The sequence below is a fragment of the Phaenicophaeus curvirostris genome, chromosome 15, assembly GCF_032191515.1.
Source record: "Phaenicophaeus curvirostris isolate KB17595 chromosome 15, BPBGC_Pcur_1.0, whole genome shotgun sequence".
NCBI classification, from domain to species: domain Eukaryota; kingdom Metazoa; phylum Chordata; class Aves; order Cuculiformes; family Cuculidae; genus Phaenicophaeus; species Phaenicophaeus curvirostris.
The window spans coordinates 19,329,116-19,342,574 of NC_091406.1; the positions used below are offsets into that span (position 1 = coordinate 19,329,116).

Below are 13,459 nucleotides of genomic sequence, written 5' to 3' on the forward strand. Positions count from 1 at the left end.
GGACATATGTAGTGGTGGAATTGGTCGTGTTAGGTTAACGGTTGGAATCTTTGCTCTCTAGGATCTTTTCCAACCTTAATGATTCTATGAATCTACACAGGTTAAATGGACAAGAAATCATTTACTATTCACTGTACAATGGTCTTCACTACAGCAGCCTGCCCTCAGGACTTAGGTTTTCTCAGAACCTTGGCAGAAGGGATGGCTGTAGTCCTCTCATTTCCCTCTTCCTGGGAGCAGTTTTTCATCACCAAATGCCCACATCCTGACACTCTCCCAAATACTGCCCCAAAGGAACAAGTATGCTCCTTTTGTGCCATCCATCTTCTGAAACTCCTACGCCTTAAGCGCCACAAACAATTTGTGCTCCAACATCTCACCAGTGCCATCACCAGACACAGCAGTCAGGACAGTTGGGAATTTCATTCATAAAGGTCACAGCTATGAAGAGGCCTTTGCACACCCCGGGCTCCTGTTAGGGGAGGGTCAAGGTTCCCCTGACCTGGATATAATGGGGCCCTGTCACAGCCAGAAGCTCAGTGCCCTGAAGACCCACAGAGCCTTTCCAACAAATCATTGCTCCACACAGGTTCCCTCAAGGCTCTATCAGGCACATCTCCAAACAGAAGAAATGGACCGAATCAACTCTATATCAGCCAAGGGACAACAGGAGAAAACAGTGCTCAGCCTTTGAAAAACATTCACAGAGCTTTCCCAGAAGGAACATCTCTACAAAGACCCCAGTCTCCATACAGGCATTCGGGTGTTCCCTTTATTTCACTTTTGCACACAACAATATCCTGGTTTACAATGGTACAGTTGATAACTGCAGTACAAGCAGTTCTTCCAAGCATTCCGTGCCAGCTAAACTATCCATTATAATAGAGGGGTGAGAGTCCTTCTTCAGAGGAATCCACAAGACAATGGTCAAACACAGTTCAGAGAGTAGAAGGAGAAAGGGTAAAACCAAAAATACAAATGCTGTAACACAAATCCAGAAAAACAGACCAGGTCTGCTTCCAGCGGACAGCAGTGAAACTGGTGAAAGCTCTGAAAGGAATGTCCTGTAGAAGCATATAAGGACTTCAGCTTTGCCATTCCATCAATACCAAAACCACTATGATACATATTTCTAAGGCAATCCCAAGGAGGCAGCCCACCCACACTTTGACTATGGGTCAAAGGAAGATCTCGTGCACTTTACTACTGAAGATGAGACAGCACTACTCAGAGGCTCAACATGTCACTCTTGCCTGCTGCGCTGGAATTCTGTGCACCACAATGTGTGCATGGGAGCACCCTCCTGCTTCCCTTGGCAGCCTTTATGCAGCTATGCAGTCACACAATGGCTGGACAGAAAGACAGAGACACCAGAAGGCAAAACACAGATTCCATGCATCTCAGAGGCAGAGGCATCCAGAACCCAGAGCAGAAACAGCTCCATGCACGCATCACCTTGTAACACAATACTCACAAATTTCTTGCTTTCCTGACTCAGAATGAGGGCTACACGCATTTCAGCAAGGACCTTGCCAGTACGTTACAGCACAGAAAGAGATTGATGACCTTGACCTACAGTGGTAGCAATGGAATGAAGCCCAATCTGAAAGCATCTAGGAAACGCCTGTAATAGAGCTGAAATATTTTATCATCATAATTAAGGAGATTTTAGCTTTTTGAGGTTTTTTTGAGTTTTGGAGGAGAGGCAATTTTTCTGCTAATATCAGTAACTACAGGGTGGGAAAAATGATGCCAACTGTAAAGGCAGATTAACTCTAGGGAAACCATTGCCACAGGTTATAGCCTGGAGTGCTTCCTATCACCAGGGCCTGAAGCCTCTGCCTGTGCTGACTCCATGCTAGTTAAGGGAAAGACTATTGAACTGTTCCCCAGAGAGCATCCCTGCATTCTCTGGTGCCACATCCGCAGTGGTGAGAGGACCATGTGGAAAATCCTGTTCACCATCAGTGTCTCCGCCCAGGGCACAGTGCTGTGGTGGCAGGCTGGGCAGGATGGGCTTCAGGAACTTGAACTCACTGTTGCCCGAACCCGTTGTGAGGTTGACCTCGTAGCAATAGGGATGGGGCAAGGTCCCTGTAGAGGCTGCATCAGCCAGGCTGCTTGGAAAGTTGCTGGCAGCATAAAGCACACGTCTATCCTTCAGCTCCTTTCTCTTGCACACTTTGCAAGCGATGAAGGTTACCATGGATGCGAGGAAGAGCAACGAGACAAAGACCAAGGAAATGATTAAATAGACTGTCAGAGAGTCTTCTTCATCCTCCATGTCCGGGCTGCCATGTGGTAGACGCACATCTGAGAAGTCATTGAGCAGAAGTGCACTCAGTGTTGCTGTGGCCGACAGCGGTGGTCGCCCATTGTCTCGCACCAGGATGATGAGCTTCTGCTTCACAGTGTCTCTCTCCGTCACTGGCCTCCTCAGACGCACTTCCCCATTTTGGGCACCCACCACAAACAGACCGGGGTCAGTGGCCTTCAGCAGGTGGTACGAGAGCCATGAGTTCTGCCCAGAGTCGGCATCAACAGCCACCACTTTGGTGAGCAGGTACCCCGCCTCAGCCGACATGGGCACCAGCTCGCTGGATGCTGGGCTGCTGTCCTGGGCTGGATGCAGCACCAGTGGAGCATTGTCATTCTCATCCACCACAAGGAGGTGGACAGTGACGTTGGCACTGAGGGGAGGAGATCCTGCATCAGAGGCAATCACCAAGACCTCAACCTGCTTCAGCTGCTCGTAGTCCAGAGGTCGCAGCACAAACACGTGCCCATTCTCAGAATTCACAGAAATGCAGGAACAGGGAGGCTGCCCTGTGGGGTGAGCTGGTGCCATGGAATAGGTCACCTTGGCATTGGGTCCTATGTCAGCATCTGAGGCATACACGGTTCCAACAAGAACAGTGGGGACATTGTTTTCATGCACGTACATGGTGTATGATGTCTGGTTGAAGACAGGTGCATTGTCGTTGACATCAGAGATGTCCACGGTGAAGGTCTGGGTGGTGGTGAGAGGAGGTGACCCCGCATCTGCTGCTGTGACAGTCAGGATGTACCGTGAGGTCTCCTCCCTGTCCACTGTGGTCACAGTCACCAGCTCATAGTAATTCTTATAGGCTGGCCGCAGGGAGAATGACAGCTGGTCCTCAAGGGCACAGGTGACCTTCCCGTTGGCTCCAGAATCACGGTCCCTGACAGAGAAGAAGGCAACCACTGTCCCAGGTAACGCATTCTCAGGGAGGGGGCTGCTGAAGGAACTCACCACCAGCTCTGGTGCATTGTCATTCACATCCAGAACCTCCACCAATACCTTGCAGATTGCTGAGAGGCCCCCACCATCTGTTGCCCGAACACTGAGCTCATATCTCTGAGCCACCTCAAAGTCCAGAGGCTTTGCGAGTTTAATTTCACCACTCACGGGGTCAATCTCTAAAACTGATTCGCTCTGGTCCACCTCTTGCCTAAACTGGTAGGAGATGTCCGCATTAGAACCTGCATCCTGATCAGTTGCCAGCACACTCAGAACCACGGTGCCCTCGGGGGCATTTTCCAAAACCTGACCGACATAGAGCTTCTGTGTGAAGATGGGAGCATTATCATTTACATCTAAAACAACGACGTGGATCTGAGATGTTCCACTCCTCGGGGGAGAGCCCCCGTCCACAGCAATGAGACTGAAACTCATCTCTGCCTGCTCCTCTCTGTCTAGAGGCTTTTCCAAAACCAAATCCACATGTTTCTCTTCCTCACTCTGACTCCCAAAGGAGACAGAAAAGTACTCGTTCTCGGGAGAGATGCTGTAAGACTGGACACTGTTGCTACCAATATCCAGGTCCCGAGCCCCCATTAAAGGGAAACGCGAGCCGGGGTCGGTCCTCTCTGGGATTCTAAGCGTGATCTGCTCGTCCGGGAAGCGGGGCGAGTGGTCGTTGACGTCCCGCACGGCCACCTCGATGCGGAAGAACTGCAGCGGGTCGGCCAGCAGCAGCTCCAAGGGCAGCGTGCAGGCGGGCGCCTGGGCGCACAGCTCCTCCCGGTCGAGCCTCTCGGCCACGACGAGGCGGCCGGTGGCGCGGTCCAAGCGCAAGCGCTGCCGGCCGTCCTCCGAGGCCAGGCGGGCGCGGCGAGCCGAGAGCTGCGCCGGGGCCAGCCCCGCGTCCTCGGCCACGTCGGCTACGAGCGAGCCGCTCGGCGCCTCCTCGGCTACGGAGTAGCGCAGGGGCTGGGAGCGAGCGTGCGGCAGCGAGAGGAGAGCAGAGAGACAAAGCACTTGCCTTGCGATCGCCATGGCGGGGCGGCGGGCGGGCTCCGGCGGGCGGCTCGGGCGCGCGGTCCTCGGCGGCGAGCGGCGCCCGGCAGCGGCGAGGGCGGCGGCGAGGGCGGCGGCGAGGGCGGGCGGGCTCCCTGGGGCCGAGTGCGGCTGGCGGCCCGGCAGCGGCTGGCCCGGGGCCCCGCTCGCCGCCGCTCGCCGCCGCCCGGCTGCGCTGCGCTGGGCAGGGCCGGGCCGGGCTCGGGCGCCTCCCCGCCCGCAGCCGCTCGGCGCCGCCTTGGCCGGGAGCTCCCCCCTGCGGGCCGCGGCGGGACTGCGCCTCCCGCCACCGCCACCGCCACCGCGCTTCCCTCTCGCCGAGACACACGCTCCGCGCTCCGCTCGCCGCACCCGGCGGCCTTGCAAGGGCTCCAGAGGGCTTTGTGCTCAGCGACCGGGCGGAGCTCCTGCCCCGGGGGGAGGAGGCGGCGCCGCAGGGCTGGGAGATAAAAGGCAGCGAAGCACACAGGGAGGTCACTTATTAGAGCCCCGGATACACAAACGCTAACGGTCCGGAGCTAACGGAGACAGCAGCAAAGCCCAGGGATCTAAGGACACGCAGCGATGGCACATTAAAGGCACCATTCAAGTGTCTCCAGCCAGAGCTTCAAGCACAAATTTTGTAAAGGTGAATGTTCCACGGGGGAAATTTGTTCTGGATTGATGTAAAGTAAAGGGTGTGGAGAGTGAAGGGTCCAGAGCGCAGCCAGGCAGTGCGAGATAACAGGCAGAGAAACAAGCAGGAATGTCAGCAATTAGAGCCTCAGATAGAAAATCGCCAACCAGCACGAGCTAACGGAGAAAACAGCAAAGCCCAGGGATCTACGGACGCTCACCTGCGGGCCGTTATAGGCACCATTCATTTGGCAATGAAAAGAGGTTCGAACAAAAGCTCTGTAAACTAGAAGGTGGCATAAACATTGCTTTGGCTGAACAGAAAGGTTCTCATGGGAAAGAGCAACTTTTTTTATGGAATCGACCGAGGTTGTTCCCCCCGATTCCAAACACAGAGATACCATACGAAGGCGTTTTGAGCAGCATCTCTCGGTCCTCTCCTTCCCACAGAATATCGCCCTCCACCCTTCTCTGCCTTCTGACAATGTCCTGCTTCCAAGTCGCTCTGATTTCCTCTGTATAAAATCTACTCCATATTTCAAGGACTGATTTCCGAAATCCTGCTCTTTTTGTGGCTATTTCCTCGGCGACGACAGTGACAAGTGACCTTCCACACACCACACACACACGGTGGAGTTCCAACGGGGTTTTTATTGGGTTCATTGACATCAGGCATTTGATTGTTACTTATTAATGAAGGGAGAAGAAAACAGCAAGCTACTCTACGCCCTGTCTTCTACAGTGCCTCAAGCTGAGTGTAAAAGCCTGTTTCACTGTAAAACCAGAAACAACACTTTCAATTCTCTACTACCTTATACTCAACAAGCCGGAAATGTTATGTTGGGCTTTGCGTTATAAACAAAACCGGATACATTACTCTTTACATCCACGCTTTACATTTTGATGAACCATTGAACTCCTGGCCAAAAGCGCGGAGAGTGAAAGTGTCAGCAGAGAATGGAGACACGATTCCAGAACGCTCTCAGAAGAAACATAAACACAGAAAAGGTGACGTAGGAAAAATCTATCTTGAAGATATGCTTCTACGTTTCAGTATTACCCTTAACATTGAGAAGTAATAATGTTCTCATTGTCGTGCACCGAGTCCCGGGGTAATCAACATGCAACACAGTCCTCGTCCTCCATCTATGTCACAATTACAGAACACTTAAATGAAGAAAACCATGCTGAAGAGGAGAATGGGTTTGCTCTCTCACAGAGAAGCCTTGTTCTTCCCTGGTCCTTTTTTTTCGGTGTTTTCCCTGGGAGGACGCTGGCCAGGGACGACAGACACGCTCGCCTTTCCCCTCGTTTACTGAGTGGGGAGCCAAGGGTTTGCATCAGAATTGCCATGGATCTCCTTCCCCATCTTTGCAGCGCAAGCTGCTTCCGCACGTCTGCGAGCCGTGTCTGCGGAGATGGGAGCTCTGTCCTGCAAGAACGGAGAGCGCGGGTTGTCATTTGGGCGTTGGAGGGAGGCAAAAGCGAGGGACTGAGAGGACCCGTCAGTCACTGCTGTACGGAGAACGCTACTGTTCTCTTTCCAGAGACAGAGGAGGTGGAAACAGGAGGTCGAGACGTTAGTCCCCTCTCTTCCTTAACCTCGATGGTTTTGAGAACCTGGTCGAGGTGCAGCTGCCCTCCTCCTTTGCGCTGATACACTTGATCTAAGAGAAACCCTCAGAACTGGATGCCCAAGACCCCAATAAGTCAGTACTTGGGGAGCAGCTGAGCCTTAACAGATCCTCCTGGGACGCCCCCACCAGCAGCTCTCAGACCCTCTCCGCCCTCTCCTCCCGACCCTGGGGCTCCTCCACCCACAGAGCCACAACACCGAGACTCCCCAGGTGAGCGACACCCCGAGCCCCCCGCGCTGCTCCCTCCCCGCTCCCCGCCTCGCCCCGGCCCGGGCAGGTCCCTCACCTCTGCAGCCCGGTCGCCGTCGTCGCCGAGGTTGGCCGCCTCCGTGGAGCAGAGCGAGCTCCGCTGCTCGGCCGGGCCGGGGGGCAGCCCGGCGGGGAAGCAGGGCAGGAGGGGCCCGAGGAAGCGCAAGTCGCCGTCGAGGCTGCCGGCGGCGAAGCAGACGTCGTAGACGGAGCTGCGGGGCAGGGAGCCCGCGCTGCTCGGCGGGGCGGACTGCGGGAAGGCGGGCAAGCTCTCGGCCGCGCTGCGCCGGGCCCGCCGCACCTTGGCCGCCACGGCGGCCCCCGCCGTGGCCAGGAAGAGGGCGGACACGCAGGCCAGGCAGACGGTGAGGGAGAGGGTGAGCGGCCCCTCGGGCTCGGCGGCCGGCGCCTCCTCGGCGCCCCGCAGATGGGCGTCGGAGAAGCCGCCGACCAGGGCGATGCCGAGGGTGGCGGTGGCGGAGCGCGGCGGCCGCCCGCGGTCTCGCACCAGCACGACGAGCCTGTGCCGGGGCGCGTCCCGCTCCGCCACGGCCCGCGCCGTGCGCACCTCGCCGCTGTGCGGCCCCACGCGGAACAGCCCCGGCTCCGTCGCCTTCCACAGCTCGTACGACAGCCACGCGTTCTGCCCCGCGTCCGCGTCCACCGCCACCACCTTGGCCACCAGGTACCCGGCCTCGGCCGAGCGCGGCACCAGCTCGCCCGCCGCCGCGCCGCTGCTCTCGGCGGGCGGGTGCAGCACCACGGGCGCGTTGTCGTTCTCGTCGCGCACCACCACGCGCAGCACCGCCTGGGCGCTCAGCGGCGGCGAGCCGCCGTCGGCAGCGCGCACCGCCACCTCCAAGGCGCGCACCTGCTCGTAGTCCAGCGGCCGCAGCAGGAAAACGGCGCCGCTCTCGGCGTTCACCGACACCGCGGGCTGCTCCGCGCCCTCCTGCCGCACCAGCGCGTATCTCACGCGCCCGTTCGCTCCCGCGTCGGCGTCCGTGGCGCTCACGCTGCCGATGCGGACCATGGGGCCCTCGTTCTCCGACACCGACGCCGTGTAAACCGCCTGCGTGAACTCGGGCGCGTTGTCGTTCACGTCCGACACCTGCACCCGCAGGCTCGCCCGGGAGCTCAGCCGCCTCCTGCCCCGGTCCGCGGCTCTCACCGTCACGTTATACTCTGCCGTCCGCTCCCTGTCCAGCGCCGCCGTCGTCCTCAGCTCGTAGTACTCATCCCCGCCGCCCGTCAGCATGAAGGGCGAGTCCCCGTCGATGAAGCACTCCGTCCTGCCGTTGTCGCCGGAGTCGCGGTCCCGCACGCTCAACAGGGCCACCACGGTGCGGGGCGGCGCGTCCTCGGGAATGGAGGCCGACTGGGAGGTGAGCGTTATCTCCGGGGCGTTGTCGTTCACGTCCAGCACCTCCACCCGCACTTTGCAGTGCGCAGACAGACCCCCGCCGTCGGTGGCTCTCACCGCCAACTCGTGGTGCTCCGCTTCCTCGAAGTCGACGTTTCCCGCCACCCGGATCTCGCCGGTGTCAGGGTTCAGCTGGAAGAGCTGCCGGGACCTCTCTGACGTTTGGATGAAGCTGTATCGCACTTTCCCGTAGGACCCTTCGTCGGGATCCGCGGCCGCGACTCTGACCACCAACTGCCCCGGGAGGCTGTTCTCGGCCACTTGCACCTCGTAGACCTCCCGACTGAAGACCGGGATGTTGTCATTGGCATCCAGCACCAAGATCCGCACCTGAGCCGTTCCTGACCTGGGCGGGGAGCCCCCATCGGTGGCGGTGAGGACTAAATTGTGTTGCGGCTGCTCTTCCCGGTCCAGGTGCCGTTCTAAGACCAGTTCCAAGTATTTAATTTCATCTTTCTCTTTTTGGAGAGCGAGGGAGAAATATGAAGTTGTCCCGAGACTGTAGTTCTGCAAACCGTTGCTGCCCACGTCCCTGTCCCTGGCGCTTTGCAGGAGGAAACGGAACCCAGGTGGTGTCGTTTCCAGAATCTCTAAAACCACCTCCTTCTCCGGGAAAACGGGAGAGTTGTCGTTCACGTCAAGAACCTCCAACTCCCCTCGGATCAGCTCCAAGGGATTTTCAAAGACTGTCTTAAAGAAGACGGTGCAGGTATCGCTCTGCGGACACATCTCCTCTCGGTCCAGAGACTCCTTTGCCGTCAGCACTCCCGTGTTTCGATTGAGGTGGAAAAGCCGCTCGTTCCCCTCGGACACAACGCGCGCCTTGCGAGCCGCCAGCTGGCTCGGAGAAAGCCCCAGGTCCTCTGCAATATTGCCCACAAACGACTCCCTCTCCATCTCCTCCGCCAGGGAATAGCGGAGGGGTTCGGCCCCGCTCTGACACACGCAAACGCACACAAGCAACAAGATCACTCGCCTCTGCCGCTCTCCGCTCCGTCTCCCACTCGCTCGCACTCGCCACAAAAGCAATTCCCCGTCCTCCATCGTTCCCAGCATCGTCCAGCCGCGTCCGAGGCGGATTTGGTCAGCAATCCCGGGCTGAGGGGCCTGAAAGCCCCCGAGCTCCCCGACTCCGTGTGCCGCCGCCCTTCCCGAGCGGCTCCCGCGGCTCTTTCTCTCCGCCGGTGCCTGCAAAGCCGGGGCGGGCACAGGAACCCGCCGGTTCGCGGCCAACACCCCCACCCAGCGTCGCACGGGGGAATATTTCCTCTGCTGCTCAGCCGCGGCAGAGCCGCCAGCCCGGCCTTTGCTGCTGGAGGCTGCGCTCCCCGTGCCCAGCCGGAGCCAGAAGGCGCAGTGGGAACGCTCTCTCTTTGCTAGGAAGCAGCTCCCTCCCCGCAGACAGAGCGCGGCTCTGGGCAGCACTGCCCGGCTCCTAAACGCCAGCTCCTCATCCGCAGCTCGGACACTTTGAGGACTTGTTCCTCCTCTTCTCCGCTTGCTCATCAGCACAGGACCCTTAGGGAGTCGGGTGGGTCCGAGAAGAACCTCTATAGGATGTGAGAGCTGGTGCCAGAGGGGAAAGGTTCCCTAGAAAATGCTTCCCCACCACCTTCGCTCAACACCACTCGAGAATGACGCTGCTGCTCTAGGAGATCAAACCCGAAGTCCTGCACTTGGGGAAGGATTCACGGACACAGCGATTAACATAAAATGCAAGGAATCAAAGAGGAGAGGTCACAAATTAAACCCACAGTTACACAAACAATAACGATCAGAAGGGGAGGGAGAAGACATTTTCCTTGATCTGTGGTGATTATAGGGAGAGTTCTAGAGTGGATCTGGGAGGCACCACCATGGGGAAACCGAAGGGAGATGGTAGAGCAAGGGGTCCATTATGTCTTTGCCACTCGTTTGCCTATCGGGATGACCAAATTGGCCCCTGAGTATCCCCTCCGCATATCACAACATAACCACAGAACAAAGACTCAGAGGTGATCCTCAAAGAAGTATTAAGAAGATCTGTGAATAGAAATCCTTCTATGCTGTATTTGGATGGTTTATAAATTTAGTAACTATAAGTTTTGTGTGTCAGAAATGGCCAGATGTATGATTCTGGAGTTCTTTGGTTCTGTACATTTTGGTGAGGGTTTTTCCCACAGCAGGGCTGGAGCAACACACCATGTCCCTTACTAGAGGCGCCACTGATAAAAGGTGAAGAAGATAAGGAGCCGGATCGAGTGATACCCCAGATGGTATCCCTCCAGAACGGACTACATGAGAATGAGAGGAGTGGGTCATAATCAGAACTCCCTCTCAGCTGGTCAGAGATTCCGCACCGATGTTGTTATCATACGAACACTGAAACATCTGCAAAATTTCACTCACAGCAACTTTGTGGAAACATCTATAAAGACTCTATCACTGAGATGCAGACAGGTCATAGAGTCCATCCCAAACCCTTAGAGGGTATTAATATTGGTCTAGACTTTAGCTTATACTCTTGACTTGGAATTGCAACATCACAGGTAATACACTAACTGTTTAAGTGCAGCCCGGAGTCCTACTATGTCTCCATTGGGATGTGACAACAATGACTGTGGTTTCATAGTTCTCTACACTTACTCTCTATTTGCAAGCAAAGTCACTGTGTCAAAAGTCAAGCAAGCAGAGAAGATGAGCTGAGCCCAACAGGGAACTCCCTGTGGATTTCAAGGGGAAAAATGTATTGTGTCAACCCTGGAAGCAAGGTCAAACTTTCTAGAAAGATCGCAGAGTCAGTGCCCCACACCTGCTAGTGTTTCAGAGCAATTTGGAAAATGCCCTTCATAATATTCTTTGATATTTGACCTGCCCTTAATTGCTCAGGCCGTTGGATCAAGAAGATTCATGTAGAACCCTCCCAACTAAAGTAGTCCATTCCATTCCATTCCATTCCATTCCATTCCATTCCATTCCATTCCATTCCATTCCATTCCATTCCACCTCAACACAGTACTGCTGACATATTTCCAAGGAAATCCCAAGGACACAGCTCCCACACAGACTTCTAAGTGGCCAAGGAAAGTCTAGTGTGCTTTACTGCGTTCCCCTACAGAAGATGAGACACACGCTGGTCCAGCTGCTCAACACAGGGGAAGGGGCCCTAAAAGCAGTCTCTCAGACAAGTCCTACCCACCACATTGCTTCCTGAATGGCACCTCTGACGAGCACCTTGGGAAAGTTCAGCAGCCTGTTGAGGCCCTCCAATACAGGAGACAACATTTCCCCTCTCACATGGTAAACAATATAATAAACCGTCTGATTAGGAACTGCACCAGACAACCGGAACTGTCAGAAGAGTTGGAAATTTCACTCCCCAACCTTACTGATTTGCAGGGCCTTTGCACACCCAAGGCCACTCTTCGAGGAGGGACCAGGTTCCCCTGACCTGGATCTAACTTAGCCCTGTCACAGCCAGAAGCTCAGTGCTCAGAAGAGCCACAGAGGCCTGACAACAAATCCCTGTTCCCACAACTTTCCTGAATGCTCTACCGAATGTGACTCCAAACTGAAGAAATGCCCCTGCTCAACCTTAATTCAGCCAAGGGAGAAATAGAAGGAAAAAGGTTTTTGAAAAATATTCACAGAGCTTTCCCAGAATGAACATCCCCACAGACTACTGTCTCCACACAAGGCATACATGTGTTCTCTTTATTTCACTTTTACACACAAAGCCGTCCCAGATTACAACAGTACAGTTCATAACTGCGGCACAACGCTGTGAGAGGGTTTCCAAATACTCTCTGCCAGTCAAACATTTTCTTACTATACATGAGGTTACAGTCCTTCTTAAGAGGAATTGGCAAGACAATGCTCAAACACAGTTCACAAAGTAGAAAGAGAAAGGGCCAAAGGGAGAAAGCAAATGCTCTAACACAAACCCGGAATATCATAGTGGGACAGCTTTCCACTTACTACAAGAAGCCTCTCAATTCAAAACAACAATGACAAGACGAAACCCAATGGCCTGTTTCCAAGTTCATCTCCATGCTACCTGCAGACAAAACCCTTTGAAACAATTCCTGGTGCTTCCTCACTCTCCACACAAAGACAACAAACATGTTTTCACAACTCTACACTTTCAGCCAATGAACAGGCAACGCCACTGTGCCAAAAGCCAAGCAAGAGGGGCAGAAGTCCATCTGGGCCCTACAGGAATCTTGTGGAGCTCAAGTGGAGAAATAAATTCTATCATCTCTGGAAACAGGATCAGGCTTTGCAGGAAGATTGCAGACCTGTGGCTTGTGTATGCAGGGAGAACACATCATAGGCCAAAGCTCATTTAGAGGCAAAACTGGCCAGTGCTGTGTCAGACACCAAGACAGACTTTTTCAATATGTTTATAGTAGAACGCTGTCTAAGAAAATTTGGATTGATGCTTGTTGAAGATGGTCACCTAAGCCTGGGCTGCCCAGTCCACTGAGGTAGAGGACCATGAGAGTGGGAACAGTGACTTTTCCTTCATGGATGCTGACATTGTCAGAGATCAGCTGTATCAGCTGAATATTCTCAGGTGCATTTGGCCTGATGGGGGCCCTCACAGAGTACTGAAGGAGCCTGCAAATGTTAAAGCAGGACCCCTCTAGATCACCTACTGAAGCTGGCCAGAGTTATTCCAGCTGTCCAACAAGGGAAATATTGTTTAACATTTTGTCAGCCCTGAAGTGCTCAGGCAGTTGGATTTGGCAGATGATCCTTGTAGATCCCTTCCAACTAAAGTATTCTACTCTATTCTATTCCATTCCATCCTCTTCCATCTCAACACCATTACTGCTGATATATTTCCAAGGAAATCCCTATTTAATCCCTTTAAATGCTGAGAGCGATGAGTAGAATCGCTCCAGGCAGGACTGCAGCCATGCACAGCAGCCACACGGATCTTGGTCATAGAAAAGGAAGAGTGCCCCTGCTTCAGCCATTCAAGCCTTTTTAGGACATTCCTGCAAATAAACAATTCTATTCCTCATTTCTGGTGCCATAGTAAACGATGTTCACACACAGCCTTCTTGCTATTAGGTGACTTTCTCACCACCAGCAGCAAGTTGGTGTTGCCTACAGGCTCTGCGGTTACAGTGAGTTGAGTTAACCCTTCTGCAAAGGATTTTGCGACACCGAAAGGGCTGTCAAGTATTGGCACAGGCTTCCCAGGGAAGTGGCTGTGGCACCGTCCCT

At 54.8% G+C, this 13,459-nt stretch overlaps 2 protein-coding genes across 2 annotated transcripts; both read right to left on the reverse strand.

The window, feature by feature from the left end:
• Window positions 1–1,858: 1,858 nt before the first annotated feature.
• On the reverse strand, window positions 1,859–4,300 carry LOC138726996 (protocadherin beta-15-like). The gene has a single exon (XM_069869112.1). The coding sequence runs from the start codon at window positions 4,298–4,300 to the stop codon at window positions 1,859–1,861; it is 2,442 nt and encodes an 813-aa protein (XP_069725213.1).
• A 1,948-nt stretch (window positions 4,301–6,248) lies between these two features.
• LOC138726997 (protocadherin beta-16-like) lies at window positions 6,249–9,751 on the reverse strand. Its single transcript, XM_069869113.1, has 2 exons — window positions 6,860–9,751; window positions 6,249–6,368 (listed from the first exon to the last, which is right to left on the reverse strand). Exons 1-2 carry the CDS (start codon window positions 9,749–9,751, stop codon window positions 6,249–6,251), a joined length of 3,012 nt encoding a protein of 1,003 aa, XP_069725214.1.
• Window positions 9,752–13,459: the final 3,708 nt, after the last annotated feature.